This window comes from Podarcis pityusensis (assembly GCF_964106645.2).
Source record: "Podarcis pityusensis genome assembly, chromosome: 10".
In the NCBI taxonomy this organism is placed as follows: Eukaryota; Metazoa; Chordata; class Lepidosauria; order Squamata; family Lacertidae; genus Podarcis; species Podarcis pityusensis.
In genome coordinates this window covers 2,792,122-2,810,980 of record NC_138035.1, presented here as the reverse complement: position 1 = coordinate 2,810,980, position 18,859 = coordinate 2,792,122, and the positions used below count along the sequence as shown (strand labels likewise).

General features: G+C 47.6%; 1 protein-coding gene across 2 annotated transcripts; it reads left to right on the top strand.

Annotated features, from left to right (window-relative positions):
* Nucleotides 1–7: 7 nt before the first annotated feature.
* On the top strand, nucleotides 8–12,304 carry NME6 (NME/NM23 nucleoside diphosphate kinase 6). 2 transcript variants are annotated; one of them, XM_081023300.1, is made up of 6 exons: nucleotides 8–118; nucleotides 2,820–2,999; nucleotides 4,918–5,020; nucleotides 8,177–8,216; nucleotides 10,286–10,446; nucleotides 11,129–12,304. In XM_081023300.1, exons 2-6 carry the CDS (start codon nucleotides 2,907–2,909, stop codon nucleotides 11,293–11,295), a joined length of 564 nt encoding a protein of 187 aa, XP_080879426.1. In that variant the 5' UTR covers nucleotides 8–118; nucleotides 2,820–2,906; the 3' UTR covers nucleotides 11,296–12,304. The 2 variants fall into 2 exon arrangements, with proteins under 2 accessions (XP_080879426.1, XP_080879425.1); XM_081023299.1 differs by having other exon boundaries at nucleotides 45–122.
* Nucleotides 12,305–18,859: the final 6,555 nt, after the last annotated feature.

The window sequence follows — 18,859 nt, the reverse complement described above, 5'->3', positions numbered from 1 at the left end:
CCGCGTCGCCAAGGAGACCGGGGAGGGAGGGAGGGAGGGAGGAGGAAGAGGAGGAGAGAGGAAGGAAGGAAGGAAGGAAGGAGGAGGGAGACGCAGCCGCCGCCGCCGCCGGGGACAGGCAGGTACCGGAGCAGGATGAGGCCTCCTCTTCTCACCCCCCCCCCAGGCAGGATCCTCTCGCCCCCCAAGAGACCTCTCCCCCCTCGAAACCACAAAGACCCCCCTCTCCCTCACCCCCCCGCCAGCCCCACTCACGGGGGGGGGGAGTGGGGGGCCACCCTCCTGGCTTGGCTTCAGAGCGGAGGGGGAAAGCCCTCTGCCTTCTTTCCCTCCTTCCTTCCTTCCATCCATCCTTCTTCCATCCCTTCCTTCCTTCCATCCCTTCTTCCTTCCCTTCCCTTCTTCCTTCGTTCCTTCCCTTCCCTCCTTCCCCTTCTTCTTTCCATCCTCCCATCGCCCTTCCATCCTTCCCTTCCCACCCCACTCTTCCTCTTACTCTCTCTCCCTCCCTCCTTCCTTCTTTCCATCCCCCCTCCCTCACCCCCCCCGCCAACCCCACTCACGAGGGGGGAGGAATTGGGGGGCCCCACCCCCGTGGCTTGGCTTCAGAGCGGAGGGGGAAAGCCCTCTGCCTTCTTTCCCTCCTTCCTTCGTTCCTTCCATCCATCCTTCTTTCCTTCCTTCCTTCCATCCCTTCTTCCTTTCCTTCCCTTCTTCCTTCGTTCCTTCCCTTCCCTTCCCCTTCTTCTTTCCATCCTCCCATCGCCCTTCCATCCTTCCCTTCCCACCCCACTCTTCCTCTTACTCTCTCTCCCTCCCTCCTTCCTTCTTTCCATCCTCCCTTCCATCCCCCCTCCCTCACCCCCCCCCGCCAACCCCACTCACGAGGGGGAAGGAATTGGGGGGCCCCACCCCCGTGGCTTGGCTTCAGAGCGGAGGGGAAAACCCCTCTGCCTTCTTTCCCTTCTTCCTTCCATCCATCCTTCTTTCCTTCCTTCCGTTCCATCTTCCTTCCCCTTCCCTTCTATTCATCCTCCCTTCCATCCTTCCCTTCTCTTCCCACCCCACTCTTTCTCTCTCTCCCTCCTTCCTTCTTTCCATCCTCCCATCCGCCCTTCCACCCCCCGCTCCCTCACCCCCGCAACCCCACTCACGAGGGGGGAGGAATTGGGGGCCCCCAACCCCGTGGCTTAGCTTCAGAGCGGAGGGGAAAACCTCTCTTTCCCTCTTTCCTTCCTTCCTCCCTCACTTCCATCCTTCCCTTCCCACCCCTCTCTTCCTCTCCTTCCTTCCTTCCTTCCTTCCTTCCTTCCTTCCTTCCACCCCTTCTTCCTTCCCTTTCCCTTCCCTTCTTCTTCTTTCCATCCTCCCATCCGCCCTTCCATCCTTCCCTTCCCACCCCACTCTTCCTCTTACTCTCTCTCTCTCCTTCCTTCCTTCCTTCCTTCCTTCCTTCCTTCCTTCCTTCCTTCTTCTGGTGCCCTCCCACCAGGTGCCAAGGGGATCAGTGAACCGCCCTGAGACCTGCAGGTATAGGGCACATAGCTGTCAACTTTCAAATTTGAAAAGAAGGGATCAGCAGCCTCACCTGTCCCAGGGACAGTCTATGGGATATCTAACAATCCGGGATAGCAGCGGGAAACAGCGCTGGAATAAGGGAATTTCCTGCAAAAAAAGGGGAAGGTTGACAGCTATGATAGGGCAGTAGACAAATTCAAACAACAACAACCACCTTCAGAAGACATTTGAAAGCAAATCTGTATTGGGAAGTGTTTTGGATTTTTTTTAGAAAAAATGTTTAATGTTTCATTATGCTTTTATATTTGCTGGGTGACTCCTCTGCATCCTACAATATCTGGAGCAGAACTGCCTATCTCTGTGCACCATTGCTTTTTATATTACTTATTTATTCAGTTCATGTCCCACCTAAAAGAGCAATAATAATAATAATAATAATAGAATTTGTTGTTATTGTATTGTTTTGCTTGCTTTACTTTGATGTACTTTGTACAAAATGTAGGAACTCAATACATACAATTTTAAGAGAAGGGTAATATTTTTTGCAATGTAGGGTCCCCCACCCACCCACCATGGACCTGCTTGCCACCAACATTGCAAAAAAGATTACGATGATGATGATGATGATGATTATACTGCCCTATACCCACAGGGTAGGCCACAGCATAAAATCACAAAGAAATAATAAAGTGTTAGCTCCTACAAAGAATCTTTTTACAAATAATAAAGATTTACAAAACTAAAAGCATTCTCCACCCGCTGTGAGTCCCATCATTACTTAGAATAAATGTTTCATATAGTCTTAAATGAGCCAGACATTTTGCATACACGGAAGGCACTGATTGACTTCCATGTGCCTCAATATCTAATTCCCACACCTTCAAGGAACATGAGGTGCCCCTAATACGCCCCCTGTTTTCATCCTTTCAACACCTCCTTGTATATTAATTCAGGAATCTTTAACCCAGCCTGGTAGAGCATGGGCAGCCAGGGCAGAATTTTGAGCACCCGACAGCTGAGACTTGTGTCCTCTTGCTGGCTGTTCAGTGCTCTCCAAATCTTGCCCTTCTTTTATTTATTTTCAATTTTTTGGTCTTTATTTCCCTCCAAGGAGTTCAAAGTGGCACACACGGTTCTCCCCGATCCCCACAACCCTTTGAGGGAGGCTGGAGAGGCAGTGACTGGCCCAAGGTTGCCCACTGAGCTTCATGGCTGGCCGGGGATTCGAACCCTGGTCTCCCAGGGCCTAGTCGGACACTCTCTAACCACTACACCGCACTGACCTGACTTTATATTGCCAGGCTGATGCTTTGGGGACGGGCTACCACGAGACGGACAGACAGAGCACCTGCCAGCCCCACCCAGGGCATGGGAAACCAGTGAGCAGGATGAGGGCCGGTCTGCAAGCTCCACGGCGGGTCCTGCAACTCACCCTTGCCATCATCAAGCCTGATGCCGTGGCTCACCCTCTCTTCCTCGAGGTAAGGACCAAAGAAGGTAAGGAGAGCCTGCAGGATTGGGCCAATGGCTCTTCCAGCTTCCTGTTCACACAGTGGCCGACCAAATGCCCCAAAGCGAAACCCACAAGTAGGACATGAACACAGCTAAAAGGTAAAGGACCCCTGGATGGTTAAGTCCAGTCAAAGGCGACTATGGGGTGCGGCGCTTATCTCGCTTTCAGGCCAAGGGAGCCGGTGTTTGTCCGCAGACGGCTTTCCAGGTCATGTGGCCAGCAGGACTAAACTGCTTCTGGAGCAACGGGACACCGTGACGGAAACCAGAGTGCATAGAAACGCCGTTTACCTTCCCGCCACAGTGGTACCTATTTATCTACTTGCACTTTTTGGTGTGCTTTCGAACTGCTAGGTTGGCAGGAGCTGGGACTGAGCAACGGGAGCTCACCTCGTTGTGGGGATTTGAACCGCTGACTTTCCGATCGGAGGGGGTCTACTTTGAAGGCCTATTAGCAGGGCCGTCTTAACCATAGGCGCCAGGGGTGCGGGGCACCCGGGCGCCAGGGGTGCCAGGCTGAGATTCCAGGGCCCGAGAGTTGGAGCTAAGTTAAGAAGAACAGCGTGTAGTAATAAATTATTATTATTATTCATTTCTATACAGTGGTACCTCGGGTTAAGAACTTAATTCGTTCCGGAGGTCTGTTCTTAACCTGAAACTGCTCTTAACCTGAAGCACCACTTTAGTTAATGGGGCCTCCCGCTGCCGCTGCACGATTTCTGTTCTCATCCTGAAGCAAAGTTCTTAACCCGAGGTACTATTTCTGGGTTAGCGGAGTCTGTAACCTGAAGCGTCTGTAACCCGAGGTACCACTGTACTGCTATATGTTTTCAAAGAAAAAAATCTCAAAGAGGTTTACATTAAAACATCAAACAAAACAATCCAGAATAAAACAAATTAAATGTCGATTTCCCCTCAAGGTTTTCCATTGCTGGGCTGTTGAAATCCCAGCTGCAGTTCACATCCATGTCAGAAGCTCTTGCGTGTTGTTGGTCCACATATTCAGCAGTGACAGTTTGGGGGGGGGGGGGTCGAGGCCTGAACAGGTGATTTAATTTAGATGCTTTCTGCTCCAATATTTCACAATCGCCACACCCCGAAGGAGAGACCTAGAGGGGCAATTTGCCCTTTGTGTCTTTCCCTTTGGGGCTGCCCCACTGTCTGCCATTAGAAATAACTCTGAGCAGCTGCTTACGGAGCAGTTCCAGAGCATAGCTGCCAACTGTCCCTTATTTGACGGGACAGTCCCTTATCCCAGCGCCGTGTCCCGCTGCTGTCCCTTATTGATGATGTCCCTTAAATTTCCCGGGTTTCAAACGAAGCAGCTCCTCTCCCTCCCTCCCTGCCGGCCAGGGAGGAGGGAGGCTCCAACTGTGTTGCTTGGCTGCGTTGCTCACCGAATAAGGAGTCTAAGAACGACTGGGGGGTGGAGTTTGCATGCCTTGTGCCAATCAAATCGGCCGCGTTGCCTGGGGACTCGCCTTTGCTCAGTGCTTCCCAGCGGAGAGGGGATGGTGTTTTTCCTTGCTGTATCCCCTTTGCCGGGTTGCTGCGCTGTGGGAACCACCGCTTGAGGCTTTGCTTGGCTGCTGGCTGGGCTTTCTGCTTTTGGCTCGGAGGAGCTGAGAAGTTGAACCTACCTGTGCTCTGGAAATCCCTTATTTTGACTGCTGATCCCTTATTTTCGAGGCTGCTGGTCCCTTATTTTCAAATCTGTAAGTTGACAGCTATGTTCCAGAGAGCTTTGCCATGAGATACGCTCAAGGTTGTGGCCACTAGATTCGAACCTGGCTCCCAAGGCTGCAAAAAGTCTCCCCACTGCCCCTCCTGTCCGTCTCCTTGTCTGTAGCGTTGGCTTCAGAGCGACTCGTCCTCTTCTCTTCCCAGGCTGTGCACCAGACCATTCTGGACAACCGGTTATTGATCGTCAGGAGCAAGGATGTGACGTGGAGCAGGCAGGAGAGCCAGAAGTTCTACCAGGAGCACTCAGGTCAGGACCACCCCCCCAAAAAAAATACCCCATTGCTAAGTCCAGGAAGTAGGTGGGGTCAGCAGAGAATCCAGGAAGGGGCACTTAGATGGCTCTAATCCAGGGGAAACATGGAAGCTGTTTCCTTACTTAGAATCATAGAATTTTAGAGTTGGAAGGGACCCCCAAAGGTCCTGTAGTCCAACCCTTTGCAATGCAGGAATGTCAGCTCAGACGCCCATGACAGATGCAACTCATGGCAGTTACCCACTGGTCCATGCAGCTAGCGGGGCAAGTTAGGAGCCCACTGCAGGTACACAAAGAAATATTATTATTATTATTATTATTATTATTATTATTATTATTAGTGATATTTTGCACTGCAGGTGGTTGGACTAGATGAATCTTTGGGTCCCTTCCACCTCTATGGTTTTATTTTTTTTTAAACAATACTTTTTAATAGTTTCCAATGACAAGAATCCAAAAGACACCTCATTATATCCATGTCAAATCACAATACCAAATCAAATATCAATTAATCAAATATCCAGTTGTATCATTTTGGTCCCCCCCCCACCCCCCCCGGCATGCTAGAATTACAGGTTTGTTTGTTTGTTTGTTTATTCTGCTTCCAAAGCGATACGATACAATAATCTTTAATGTCATTGTCCTATACAGAACAACGAAATTGAAAAAAATCTACGTCAGACATTCAAAAACCAGCAAGCCTACTATCCCAGCTATCCCAGCCTGGTTAACCCCCTAAAAACTCTGATACCCCATAACTAAATACAATATACTCCCATACAGGCTACCTTACACTGCGTTTAAAACCAGTTGTATTACAATCGTAATAGTAATTCACTCAACAGCTGCAGTGTTTATAACTTCTACCCGTATTAACACATTTAATAATCCACCTCTGTGGTTCTGTTATTACAGTGGTGCCTCGCAAGACGAAATTAATTCGTTCCGCGAGTTTTGTCGCCTTGCGATTTTTTTCGTCTTGCGAAGCACGGTGTCGGGAAAGTTTTGGAAAAGCTTCAAAAATCACCAAAGTCTTTAAAAACCTCAAAAAAGGCTACCACACCGCGTTCTATGAGTTGCTCCTCGAAGTCAAGTCAGAACTGTATTAACGGTGTTAAGAAAAAGGAAACAAAACTTGCAAGACGTTTCCGTCTTGCGAAGCAAGCCCATAGGGAAAATCGTCTTGCGAAGCAGCTCAAAAAACGCAAAACCCTTTCGTCTAGCGAGTTTTTTGTCTTGCGAGGCATTCGTCTTGCGAGGTACCACTGTATGATCAATCACCCGCCCCGCACCCAAAGGTCTCAGGGCAGGCTGCAACATTGAAATGCAATCTTGTGGGCTCTCCTTCCATGGAGGTTTTCAAGCAGAGGTTTGGTGGCCATCTGTCAGGGATGATTTAGTTGAGACTCCTGCATTGCAGGGGGTTGGACTAGATTACCCTCGTGGGTCCCGTTAAACTCTACAGTTCTGTGATTCTGTGGTCTTGAACATAGTTTAGAACAACTTACGAGCTCGCATGGTCTTGCCTCCTGCCCATCACGCGCGATGTCCTTCATACAGGTTACGAGAAGTGTCCTACATGGAATTAATGCATCCAAGTAGGAACTGTGTCTTGTCTGGGGTAGACGTGAAACTTTTCGTGTGGAGCCTAGGAAGCTGGCTTTTATTGAGTCCAAGGGCCGGATTTCGGTTTGATGAGGCCCTAAGCTACTGAAGGGCCCTTGATATGTCCAGCTGTCCTTTGTCAACAACAAATTGCCGCTGTTTTTGTGTTGTATATATGCTATATGGTAATTGATGGACCTCATAGGTATCTCAAGCCATTTGCACGTGTTGCCCTGCAACCCGTCCATGCAGAATGTAGGCACCCTATATATAGAAAGGAGCAAACCAGGGATATTTTAGGGAGCAGGCGAGCAGGCGGGGCCCAGGACTTACACCATAAGAGCTGACACAACACAAAACACTCTTGTTGTATGTAGGTTTTATTTTTATTGGTTTTTCATTTTATATTTTGGAAATGTACATCCAGGTTTTTTTCCTTTCAATTTTTTGGGGGGCCCCAAGAGAGTGGGGCCTTAAGCTATGGTTTGTTTAGCTTATACATAAACCCGGCGCTGCTGAGTCAGAGCATCAGAGCATCTCACGCAAAGCTGCCAACCCTCACTGGCAGCATTTGCACGCCAGGGTTTTAGGTAGGAATAATAATAATAATAATAATAATAATAATAATAATAATTTATTATTTATACCCTGCCCAACTGGCTGGGTTTCCCCAGCCACTCTGGGCAACTCCCAACAGAATATTAAAAATAGAATCAAACATTAAAAACTCCCCTGAACAGCCTTTAGATGTCTTCTGAATGTCTGGTACAGTGGTGCCTCGCAAGACGATATTAATCCGTTCCGCGTGCGGCTTAGCGGCTATTAGCGGCTTAGCAGCTTAGTGGCTATTAACGGCTTAGCGGCTTTAAGAAAAAGGAAATAAACTCGCAAGAACTCGCAAGACGTTTCGTCTTGCGAAGCAAGCCCATAGGGAAATTCGTCTTGCGGAACGACTCAAAAAACGGAAAACTCTTTCGTCTAGCGAGTTTTTCGTCTTGTGAGGCATTCGTCTTGCGGGGCGCCACTGTAGTTGTTTTTCTATTTGACATCTGCCGGGAGGGCGTTCCACAGGGCGGGTGCCACCACCGAGAAGGCCCTCTGCCTGGTTCCCTGTAACTTTGCTTCTCACAGGGAGGGAACCACCAGAACCACCAGGCTGGACGATGGAGTCTCTCACGACCTTACCTGGAGATTGAATTTGAGATCTTCTTCATTAAAGGCAGGCGCTCTGAACTGGGGCGCTTCTCCAAGAGTCTGTGTTTGGGGCCATGGTGTCCTTCAAGAGATAGCTTGGAAGTCACACGAGACAGGAAGGCTCTTGCAGTTTGTACACAGCGCAGGTGGAGAACCCCCAGTGGCCCTTCTGGCGTCTGGGACTACAGATCCCATCAGCCCTGGCTGGGGCAGATGGGAGTTGGAGTCCAGCTCTGGTGTGCCACCCATGGTGTGCATAGGGAAAGGACGGCAGTAACTCCTGGGAAGGGTGCTCTCAAGACCTCTCCCAGAAGCGTGCGTTGGTCTCAGGGCTCTCGGTCTCTTTTTCAGGGCGTTTCTTCTACCAGAGGCTGGTGGAATTCATGGCCAGGTATGTCCGCGGCAATTGTATACCTTTTAATTAAATGAGATTTTTCAAGGAAACAAAAATTGCGTAATAAAATACAAAACACATAAGACATAACGGAGGCTGGTGGGAGTTGTAGTTCAAAACATCTGGATAATACCAGGTTGGTGCCCTAATTTATTATTATTATTACTATTATTATTTCCATTTCTATACCACTTTATATTTTAAAGAACAAATCTCTCTTTTTTTTAAAAAAATCATTTTTATTTGGTTTTTACAATGGAAAATTATATTTTAAAAATTCAATTACATATCCATATGAAGAGAGTCCTCTGAGTCTCAGGATTTCTCCCCCTCCTTCCCTGGAGTCCCCTTTAAATCATTTAAAACTGCATCTTCTCCAAACTCTACAACTATTATATCATTCCATGTTTTCCATGGTAATTGTTACGCTACAAGTGAAATAAAAATCCTGCCAGTGTTTCCATCTGCTTACGGCGGCCTCTTTAAAAAGTTGTAAATTTCCCCCATTCTTTTATAAAGTTTTTGTCCTCTCGGTTCCTGAGTTTTCCAGTCAGCTTTGGCATTTCAGCACAGTCCACCACCTTGGTTTGCCATTAACGAACAAATCTCAACGTGGTTTACAACACCTGGATAACTCAGTCGGGTAAAGCATGGTGCTGATAATCCCAAGTTTGCAGGTTCGATTCCCATGTGGGACGGCTGCATATTCCTGCATTGCTGGGGGGTTGGAGTAGAAGTGGTGTCCAAACATTTTTCAAAGAGGGCCAGATTTGATGAAGTGAAGGGCTGTGAGGGCCAACCAAAGGGCCAGCCAGCCAAAGTTGTTAGCCTTTTTTTGGATTGAACTTGTTGAGGTTTTTTTAGCACTGAAGTTGTTGAGGTTTGTTTAGGATTTTACCCCAGGAAATAAACTGCCACAGGGGCCAAATTAAACTGACTGGACTGGATTAGGCCCCCAAAACAGGCCTTGGACATGCCTGGGTCCCTTCTAGCTCTGCAATTCTGTCTATGGAATCATCAGATAAAACAACCCAGACTAAAACTAACTTTCTTTCTTTCTTTCTTTCTTTCTTTCTTTCTTTCTTTCTTTCTTTCTTTCTTTCTTTGCACATTAAAATGCTTAGCAAATATACAGCTTGAGCATAGGCAGAGAGAAATTAAACCATGAGTAGGCAACCTAAGGTCCATGGGCCGGATGCAGCCCAATCGCCTTCTCAATCCGGCCCGCGGACGGTCTGGGAATCAGCGTGTTTTTACATGAGTAGAAAGTGTCCTTTTATTTAAAATACATCTCTGGGTTATTTGTGGGGCCTGCCTGGTGTTTTTACATGAGTAGAATGTGTGCTTTTATTTAAAATGCATCTCTGGGTTATTTGTGGGGCATAGGAATTCCTTCATTTTTTCCCCTTCAAAATATAGTCTGGCCCCCCCACAAGGCCTGAGGGATGGTGGACCGGCCCCTGGCTGAAATATTTGCTGACCCCTGAATTAGACACTCCATCAGTACACTGCTCCTGTGTTGAATCTCCAGAGACACACTATTCATCCTTTTTTTATAACTTTATTGCAAAACACATATAACAACATGGACAAACAAAGACAGTACCTCAATGACAACTCAACATTAACAACACATCGTCTAACATCACACACACTTTTGACTTCCGATTCACCTCATTGTGCTTTCTACATATTCTTCACCTTTTCGCCTTTCCTGTTACATCTGTTACATGCAGACGAAAACTATTTTCAAGCTCCGAGGAAAATATTTCCAAGCCTTCTCTTAAGTGACGTTTTGCTTTCCCCAGTCGACAGCCTGCCATCCAGAGACCTTCACTTGGTTGCAATTGGACCTGTGCCAGTCGCAAAAGGCAACTGGCGCCTGGCCAGTTTTGAACACTGGAAGGGAGATATCCTGGGCCGAGGCCACCTAGGGCTTTTAAGATTTATCGCCTGCGCTTTTGACTTGTGCATGGAAGCCAGTTGGTCGCCAGTCCGGCTGCTTGCAAGATCCGTGTGACGCGACCCCCTGACCTTCCTTGCGCCTTCTCTCTCCTCCTTTCCAGCGGCCCCATGAGGACATACATCCTTGCCCACGAGGAAGCCATCCCGCTCTGGAGGTCTCTGATGGGTCCCACTAAGGTTTTCCGTGCCCAGCACACAGACCCAGAGTCCATCCGCGGGTCGTTTGGGCTCACGGACACCCGGAACACCGTCCACGGCTCAGGTGAGTCCGGGAGGGGCGGGAAATGGGGAGCAGGAGAACTTTGGACAAGCTCTCCAAGCAACTTGTAAAAGATTCCTTTGCAAAGGAGCCCCAAAGTCTGGGCCCAGCAAAGAGGGCTAAGGAACCGTCGTAGCCAAGGGAGCGGGATTGTACCAAGGGATCCTTTGGAATCCACCATAAGATTCCTTCGTTGCAGGGGGTGGGACTCTCCTGGTCTGCCCTGCATTGGACCTTAAGGTCCATGAATAACCATAGTTTAGAGGTCCCGGGCCCCAAGGAAGTCAGATTATCCTCCACCAGGGCCAGGGCCTTCTCAGTGATGGCTCTGACCTGGTGGAATGCTCTGTCCCATGAGACCAGGGCCCTGCAGGATTTAATCTCCTTCCGCAGACAGAGCTATTCTGCCTGACTTTCAACTTGAACTTAGCCTGATCTTTTATTCCGCTTCCTTCCCTCCCCCTCCCCTTTTTATGAAGATTACCCGCTCTGGGATCCCACAGCTAATTCTCCCCTGGTCTCCTCGCTGGCCCAAGTAGGACCAATTCAGCCAGCTAGTGATTTCGAACACCTTGAAATCGAAGTGGGATTTTTACCGGCTGCCGGTGCAGCCAGCTGATTTCGAATTCCGCTCCAAAGATCAGCCTGGCCCCGTACTCGCTCACATTTCCCCCCTCCCTTGCAGATTCGGCAGCATCAGCCAGCAGGGAAATCGCCTTCTTCTTCCCAGATTTCAATGAAGAGCAGTGGTACCAGCAGGAAGAGCCTCAGTTGCGGGAGAGGGAGGTTGGCCGTGACACCAAGGCGATCCCTCACCACGTGCCCAGAGATGGCTTGGCAGAGGCAGACTGAAGGACGCTTTGCACGGGAGACACTGCCAGAACGGATGCAGGGATACTGCTATGGAGACGGGGGTCTCCTCCTCTCTTCCCCAAAATGAGCAGCAGCACTAAACATGTCGCCGCTTACTCAGGGATGGCTGCTGAGGTGTGTACGTCTCCCCCCTGGATAAGAGCAGACATCTGCCAGGCTGTGCCAGACAGCCAATTTATCGCTTGCCCAGGCTGGGTTCAAGGATGCCCATGATATGGGGGTCAAGTAGAAGCTCTAAATTTCTTATTGACTTTGTTGTTGTTGAGTCGTTCAGTCGTGTCCGACTCTTCGTGACCCCCTGGACCAGAGCATGCCAGGCCCTCCTGTCTTCCACTGCCTCCCACAGTTTGGTCAAACTCATGCTGGTAGCTTCGAGAACACTGTCCCACCATCTCGTCCTCTGTCGTCCCCTTCTCCTTGTGCCCTCCATCTTTCCCAGCATCAGGGTCTTTTCCAAGGAGTCTTCTCTTCTCATGAGGTGGCCAAAGTCTTGGAGCCTCAGCTTCAGGATCTGTCCTCCCAGTGAGCACTCAGGGCTGATTTCCTTCAGAATGGATAGGTTTGATCTTCTTGCAGTCCATGGGACTCTCAAGAGTCTCCTCCCGCACCATAATTCAAAAGCATCCATTCTTTGGCGATCAGCCTTCTTTATGGTCCAGCTCTCACTTCCATACATTACTACTGGGAAAACCATAGCTTTAACTATACGGACCTTTGTCTGCAAGGTGATGTCTCTGCTTATTCACTTAAGCATGCCTTTTCTCTTGGTTGCAACTGCCATTTCCACAGGTCTGTGCCAAACTATGTTCCCATGCCCACGTGCCGTCTTCACTGTGACCCACAAATTCCCAGTAACGTTTACTGGGCAAGGGAGGGGTGGGGTGCGTCTTCAGGGTTTCATTGCCAAAGGGAGAGGTGCCTTGATTCAAGGTTGTCTGAAAAACATGATTCCTAATAGCGATAAACTCAACTTTTGATCCAAAACGTGTGTCGGCTTCCTGTCGTTTCTTGGTGAAGATAAAGGCAGATCCTCTGCACATGCCCAGACGCACTCTTTCCTTTTTGTTTTCCATGGTAGAGAACCAACTCTGGAAACAAACTCAGGAGCTGAATCGCAGGCAGTCTTGCTGCTGTCGGGGGTGAGGCTGGGGCACAATGCTTAGAAAGTCCTGCTGGCAACCAGGTTAAGTGGAAGCGGCTTGGACACAAATGCAGAGATAAAAGTATAAGAAGATCCTGTTGGGTCAGTATCCCTGAAGGAGCGTCTCAACCCCCGTCGTTCAGCCCAGACACTGAGGTCCAGCGCCGAGGGCCTTCTGGCAGTTCCCACCCTGTGAGAAGCAAAGCTACAGGGAACCAGGCAGAGGGCCTTCTTGGTGGTGGCGCCCGCCCTGTGTAACGCCCTCCCACCAGATGTCAAGGAAATAAAACAACCTGACTTTTTTTCCTATATAATTTTTTTTATAAGTTTTTTAACACATCATTTTCCACAATAATTAAACATACTTTTACATCTTATACAATTTTTGACTTCCATCAATCTCGTCTGAAAATTTTCCAATCTAATCTCTTAGTATACATTTCTTACTTTCCCTATTCTCATAGTCTCATAGCTGAAATCTCCATTCTTTTTCTACTTTGTAACCTTTCATATATTTCTCCTTACAAAACTTCTTGTAGTCCTACTGGCGTTAATTAAAACTATCTGACTTTTAGAAGACATCTGAAGGCAGCCCTGTTCAGGGAAGTTTTTAATGTTTGATATTTTATTGCTTTTATTATTATTATTATTAATATTCTGTTGAGAGCCGCCCAGAGTGGCTGGGGAAGCCCAGCCAGATGCACAGGGAATAAAGTATTATTAGTAGTTTTGGTATTATTATTACCCATCTAGGGCACATTCTGTTCTCGCAGGGGTCGGAAGCCTACAACAGGATCTGACAACGAGCCCTCGCCCCTCCTATGGTTTCCAGCATAACTCTCCAACTGTGGTTAGTAAGTGCTGATAAAACCTTTCCCTTGTGAAGCTGCCTCAACCTCTTTCAAAGCGGACCAAGTTGGTGGCCTCTGCTACATCTTGTAAGAAGTGAATCCCGGAGTGCTTTGATTTAGGTACCTTTCAGTTTACACTGGGAAACAAAAAAATTGTTGCATTGGCACCTGCAGTTCTAACCTAATTTCGACGTGCTGATTTCAGATCTGAAGTTGGTTTTTGTTCTGTAAGCCCTAGTTTTTTTGCAATTCATGTTTTTCACTTTTCACCATAATCTTTGTTTTTCACAATTCAGGTATTCAATATTTTATTAAACACATAGGCAAAATAGTACAATATGAGTATAAATGTAAATGACTTATATAGCATTGAACATGACGTGTATAGCATTGAAAATGACATGTTTATCTAGGAACAGTTGGAGGTATGCAAAAAAATGTATTCCCTTGTTTACACATTTTTGTCTACTTGAAGAAGCCATGGTCCGATCTGAAAAATACAAATATTTAAGTTACAAAAGTATAAAAATAAAGAAAAATTAAGTTTGCAAAACAATAATTACCATGTGGTTAGGGTAGATCAATGTGTCAGTGTCCACTTATCCCCAGTGTAAATATGACATATCGGCAAAAGTCGGAAAATTAAAGATAACTTTAATTTACACGAAAATTGATTTCAGATTTGAAACTAGCATTGAAAGAACATATAAGAACAGTTGAAAAATCTCATGCAACAGAAAATGAGAAAAAAAATTGTTCCCCAGTGTTATGGATGAATTAAGGAGAAAGCGAATGGAGAAAAAGTCCTCCTCCCTCTCTCCTAACACCAGAACTCCTGGACACCCAACAAAGCTGAATGTTGGAAGATTCAGGAGAGGTAAAAGCAGCACATCGTCAAACTGTGGAACTCACTGCAGCAGGAGGCGGTGATGGTCACCAACTTGGATGGCTTTAAAAGAGAATTGGACAAATTCAGAGAGAAGCGGGAGAGGACAATCAATAGGTACTAGCCACAATGGCTCTGCTCTGCCCCACAGCTGGAGGCTGGAAACCGCAGGAGGGGAGAGTTGTTATTGCTTCCTATGATAGGCATCTGTTTGGCCACTGTGAGAAGAATAGGATGCTGGACAAAATGGGCCACTGGCCTGATCCAGCATGCTCTTATGTTCTTAATGAATAATTTTGTTTGTTTGTTTGTTTGTTTGTTTGTTTATAGCCCACCCACCTGGCTGGGTTTCCCCAGCCACTCCGGGCAGCTTCCAACAAACACTAAAAATACGCTAAAATCTCACACATTAAAAACTTCCCTGAACAGGGCTGCCTTCAGGTGTCTTCTAAAGGTCTTGTAGTTGTTTTTCTCTTTGACATCTGATGGGAGGGAGTTCCACAGGGCAGGCGCCACCACCAAGAAGGCTCCCTGCCTGGTTCCCTGTAACTTGGCTTCTCGCAGGGAGGGAACCACCAGGAGGCCCTCGGCGCTAGACCTCAGTGTCCGGGCTGAACGATGGGAGAGGAGACGCTCCTTCAGGTATACTGGACTGAGGCCGTTTAGGGCTTTCAAGGTCAGCACCAACACTTTGAATTGTGCTCAGAAATGTACTGGGAGCCAATGTAGGTCTTTCAGGACTGTTGTTATATGGTCTTGGCGGCCACTCCCAGTCACCAGTCTAGTTGCTGCATTCTGGATTAGTTGTAGTTTCCAGGTCACCTTCAAAGTTGGCCCCACGTAGAGCGCATGGCAGTAGTCCAAGCGGGAGATAACCAGAGCATGCACCACTCTGGCGAGACAGTCTGCAGGCAGGGAGGGTCTCATCCTGCATACCAGATGGAGCTGATAAACAGCTGCCCTGGATACAGAATTAACCTGCACCTTCATGGACACCTGGGAATCCAAAATGACTCCCAGGCTGCACACCTGGTCCTTCAGGGGCCCAGTTACACCATTCAGGACCAGGGAATCCCCCCCACCCGCCTGCCCCCTGTCCCCCAAGAACAGTACTTCTGTCTTGTCAGGATTCAACCTCAATCCATTAGCCGCCATCCATCCATGAAAGGTACTGACATGTAAGGTGGGCTCAGAAAGATTCGGAATTAAATGTCTTCCTGATTTTAACTGCTTGGGGCTGCAAAAACCATGGTTTTCAAACACTTGGCTATTATGGTCTGCAATACAACCATTCTGCTTGGCCCGAGGCTGCTGAGAAAGGCAGCCTGGACGAATTAGAATGGCATCTGCCAGAAGCTGATGGAGATTTCGGGGGCATGTCAGAAATCTGGAAGTTCCAGGGTGAAAAGTAATAAAAAGCAAATTTCATCACTTGAAACAAGGGTGCACAACTCAATTATGTCAGCATTGATTTGGGTCAATTATGTCAGCACTGATGTGGGTCACAAGGGGGTTTAATAATGAACGCGCTACAGTCTCCTGAACGCCCTGCTGTGATTTCTGCTCCGTGGGGAGTGAACTGAATGACCGACGGGAGCAATAATGTAACTTCACACAGTTGCAAGATGAAAATGATGAAATTAATTGCATCTCTCATCAAAGGGCGCTTCTGACAAGGGCGCAACCGAACAGAGGCGCAGCGGTGCAGCCTGTCTCTGGCGAGCAAACTTTTAATGGCTCCCTTGGCCTCTCGTTTGATTGTTGTGGAAAAATATCCTGGCTAACGAACCCCCGACGGCAATGCCAGCTCCTCCCCATAAGCGCACCCCAGTGATCTGCCCCATAGAGACACCTCCCGGCTTTTGGGTCCAGGTCCCGAGGGGAGAGATTCAGCGATGGGAAATTTCATGCAGAGACCAAAGCTATTAAACTGCTATTTAGAATAACCAGTTAATGACACCGGGGAAGAACTTTTAGAACTAAGATGTTCAGCAAACTCTTCTGGTTGATTTGCAGATGTTGAACTGGTTGCATGAATTGTTCGATGCAATACCACCTGGACTATTTGGAGACGGGGGCGTCAAGAAAGCTTCTCACGTGGTGGGGTTTGCTGCTTGGTTTGACAATGTCCTGACTCAGTCCTTGAGTACAAGAAAGTCCTTTATCATAGAATCGCAGAGTTGGAAGGGAACCCGAGAGTCATCTAGTCCAGCCCCCTTAAATGCAGGAATCTCAGCCATGACAGATGGCTACTCAACCTCTGCTTAAACACAGCACCCAGTTAAAGTATGGCACTTTTTGAAGGCCTAGATGGCTTTCAAAGGGGATTAGATTAATTCATGGATGAGAGAGCTATCAATGGCTACTATAATAATAATAATAAATAATAAATTTTTATTTATACCCCACCCTTCCCGGTTCAGAAAACCGGGCCCAGGGCGGCTAACAACAAATTTAAAACACTTAATTGATGCAACAACAAAAACAGCATAAAATACAGTATAAAACATGAATAACAATAAATTCAGAATTCAAAAATCAATTTTGGGGGGAAATCCAGCCAATAAACATTAGATGATCACCAGGTCTAGCTGGCTAAATTAGTCCTCTTTGGGCCAGCGAGGAGACCAGGGGAGAATTAGCTGTGGATTAGAACTGGTAATCTTCATAAAAAGGGGAGGGGGAGGGAAGGAAGGGGAACAAAAGATCAGGCTAAGTTCAAGTTGAAAGCCAGGTGGAATAGCTCTGTCTTACAGGCCCTGCAGAAGGAAGTTAAATCCTGCAGGGTCCTGGTCTCCTGGGACAGAGCATTCCACCAGGTCGGAGCCATCACTGAGAAGGCCCTGGCCCTGGTGGAGGATAGTCTGGCTTCCTTAGGGACCTCTAAACTATGGTTGTTCATAGACCTTAAGGTCCTCTGTGGGGCAGACCAGGAGAGGCGGTCCCATAAATACGAGGGCCCTATGCCACAAAGGGCTAGCCTGCAATCCTCCTAGCTCAGTTGGTAGAGCATGAGACTTTTAATCTCAGGGTCATGGGTTTGAGCAAACCCACATTGAACAAAAGATTCCTGCATTGCCGGGGGTTGGACTAGATGACCCTCGTGGCCCCTTCCAACACTATCATTCTATGAGTCTTACCAGTTTCTGGAAGCTGCAGGATGGGAGGGTGCTGTTGTGGTCAAATCCTGCTCCTTTGGGGCACCGTGTTGGTGACTGAGAGCAAGATGCTGAACTAGTTGGGTCACTGGCCTGTTCCAGATTGTGGAAGTCAAAGGACGTTGCCTCTAGCAAAGCAAAATCACATTTATGTTATTTATTTTTAATGAAAATGTTAATTTCTGGTGCAGAATCAGCTTCAGGGGGAATGCATCATTCTTTCTCTATTAGGCATTGGATGTTCACATCATTGTGCCTGAAAGACACACCTATGTATTTATAAGCATTGATTGATTGATTGATTGATTGATTGATCGATCGATCAATTTCACAATATTTATACATTGCTTGGTTGCAATGGAAGCTCAAAGGAGTTTACAAGAAGGACTAAAGCAGCAAAATCCCTGATTATGAAATTAAATATTTGTTGTTGTTGTTGTTGTTTAGTCGTTTAGTCGTGTCCGACTCTTCGTGACCCCCTGGACCAGAGCATGCAAGGTACTCCTGTCTTCCACTGCCTCCCGCAGTTTGGTCAAACTCATGCTGGTAGCTTCAAGAACACTGTCCAACCATCTCGTCCTCTGTCGTCCCCTTCTCCTTGTGCCCTCCATCTTTCCCAACATCAGGGTCTTTTCCAGGGAGTCTTCTCTTCTCATGAGGTGGCCAAAGTCTTGGAGCCTCAGCTTCAGAATCTGTCCTTCCAGTGAGCACTCAGGGCTGATTTCCTTCAGAATGGAGAGGTTTGATCTTCTTGCAGTCCATGGGACTCTCAATAGGAGTATGGGCTGCATCAATAGGAGTATAGCATCTAGATCAAGGGAAGTAATAGTGCCACTGTATTCTACTCTGGTCAGACCTCACCTGGAGTACTGTGTCCAGTTCTGGGCACCACAGTTCAAGAAGGACACTGACAAACTGGAACGTGTCCAGAGAAGGGCAACCAAAATGGTCAAAGGCCTGGAAACGATGCCTTATGAGGAACGGCTAAGGGAGCTGGGCATGTTTAGCCTGGAGAAGAGGAGGTTAAGGGGTGATATGATAGCCATGTTCAAATATATAAAAGGATGTCACATAGAGGAGGGAGAAAGGTTGTTTTCTGCTGCTCCAGAGAAGCGGACACGGAGCAATGGATCCAAACTACAAGAAAGAAGATTCCACCTAAACATTAGGAAGAACTTCCTGACAGTAAGAGCTGTTCAACAGTGGAATTTGCTGCCAAGGAGTGTGGTGGAGTCTCCTTCTTTGGAGGTCTTTAAGCAGAGGCTTGACAACCATATGTCAGGAGTGCTCTGATGGTGTTTCCTGCTTGGCAGGGGGTTGGACTCGATGGCCCTTGTAGTCTCTTCCAACTCTATGATTCTATGATTCTATGAGTCTCCTCCAGCACCAGAATTCAAAAGCATCCATTCTTCGTCGATCAGCCTTCTTGATGGTCCAGCTCTCACTTCCATACATCACTACTGGCAAAACCAGAGCTTTTACTATGCGGACCTTTGTTTGCAAGGTG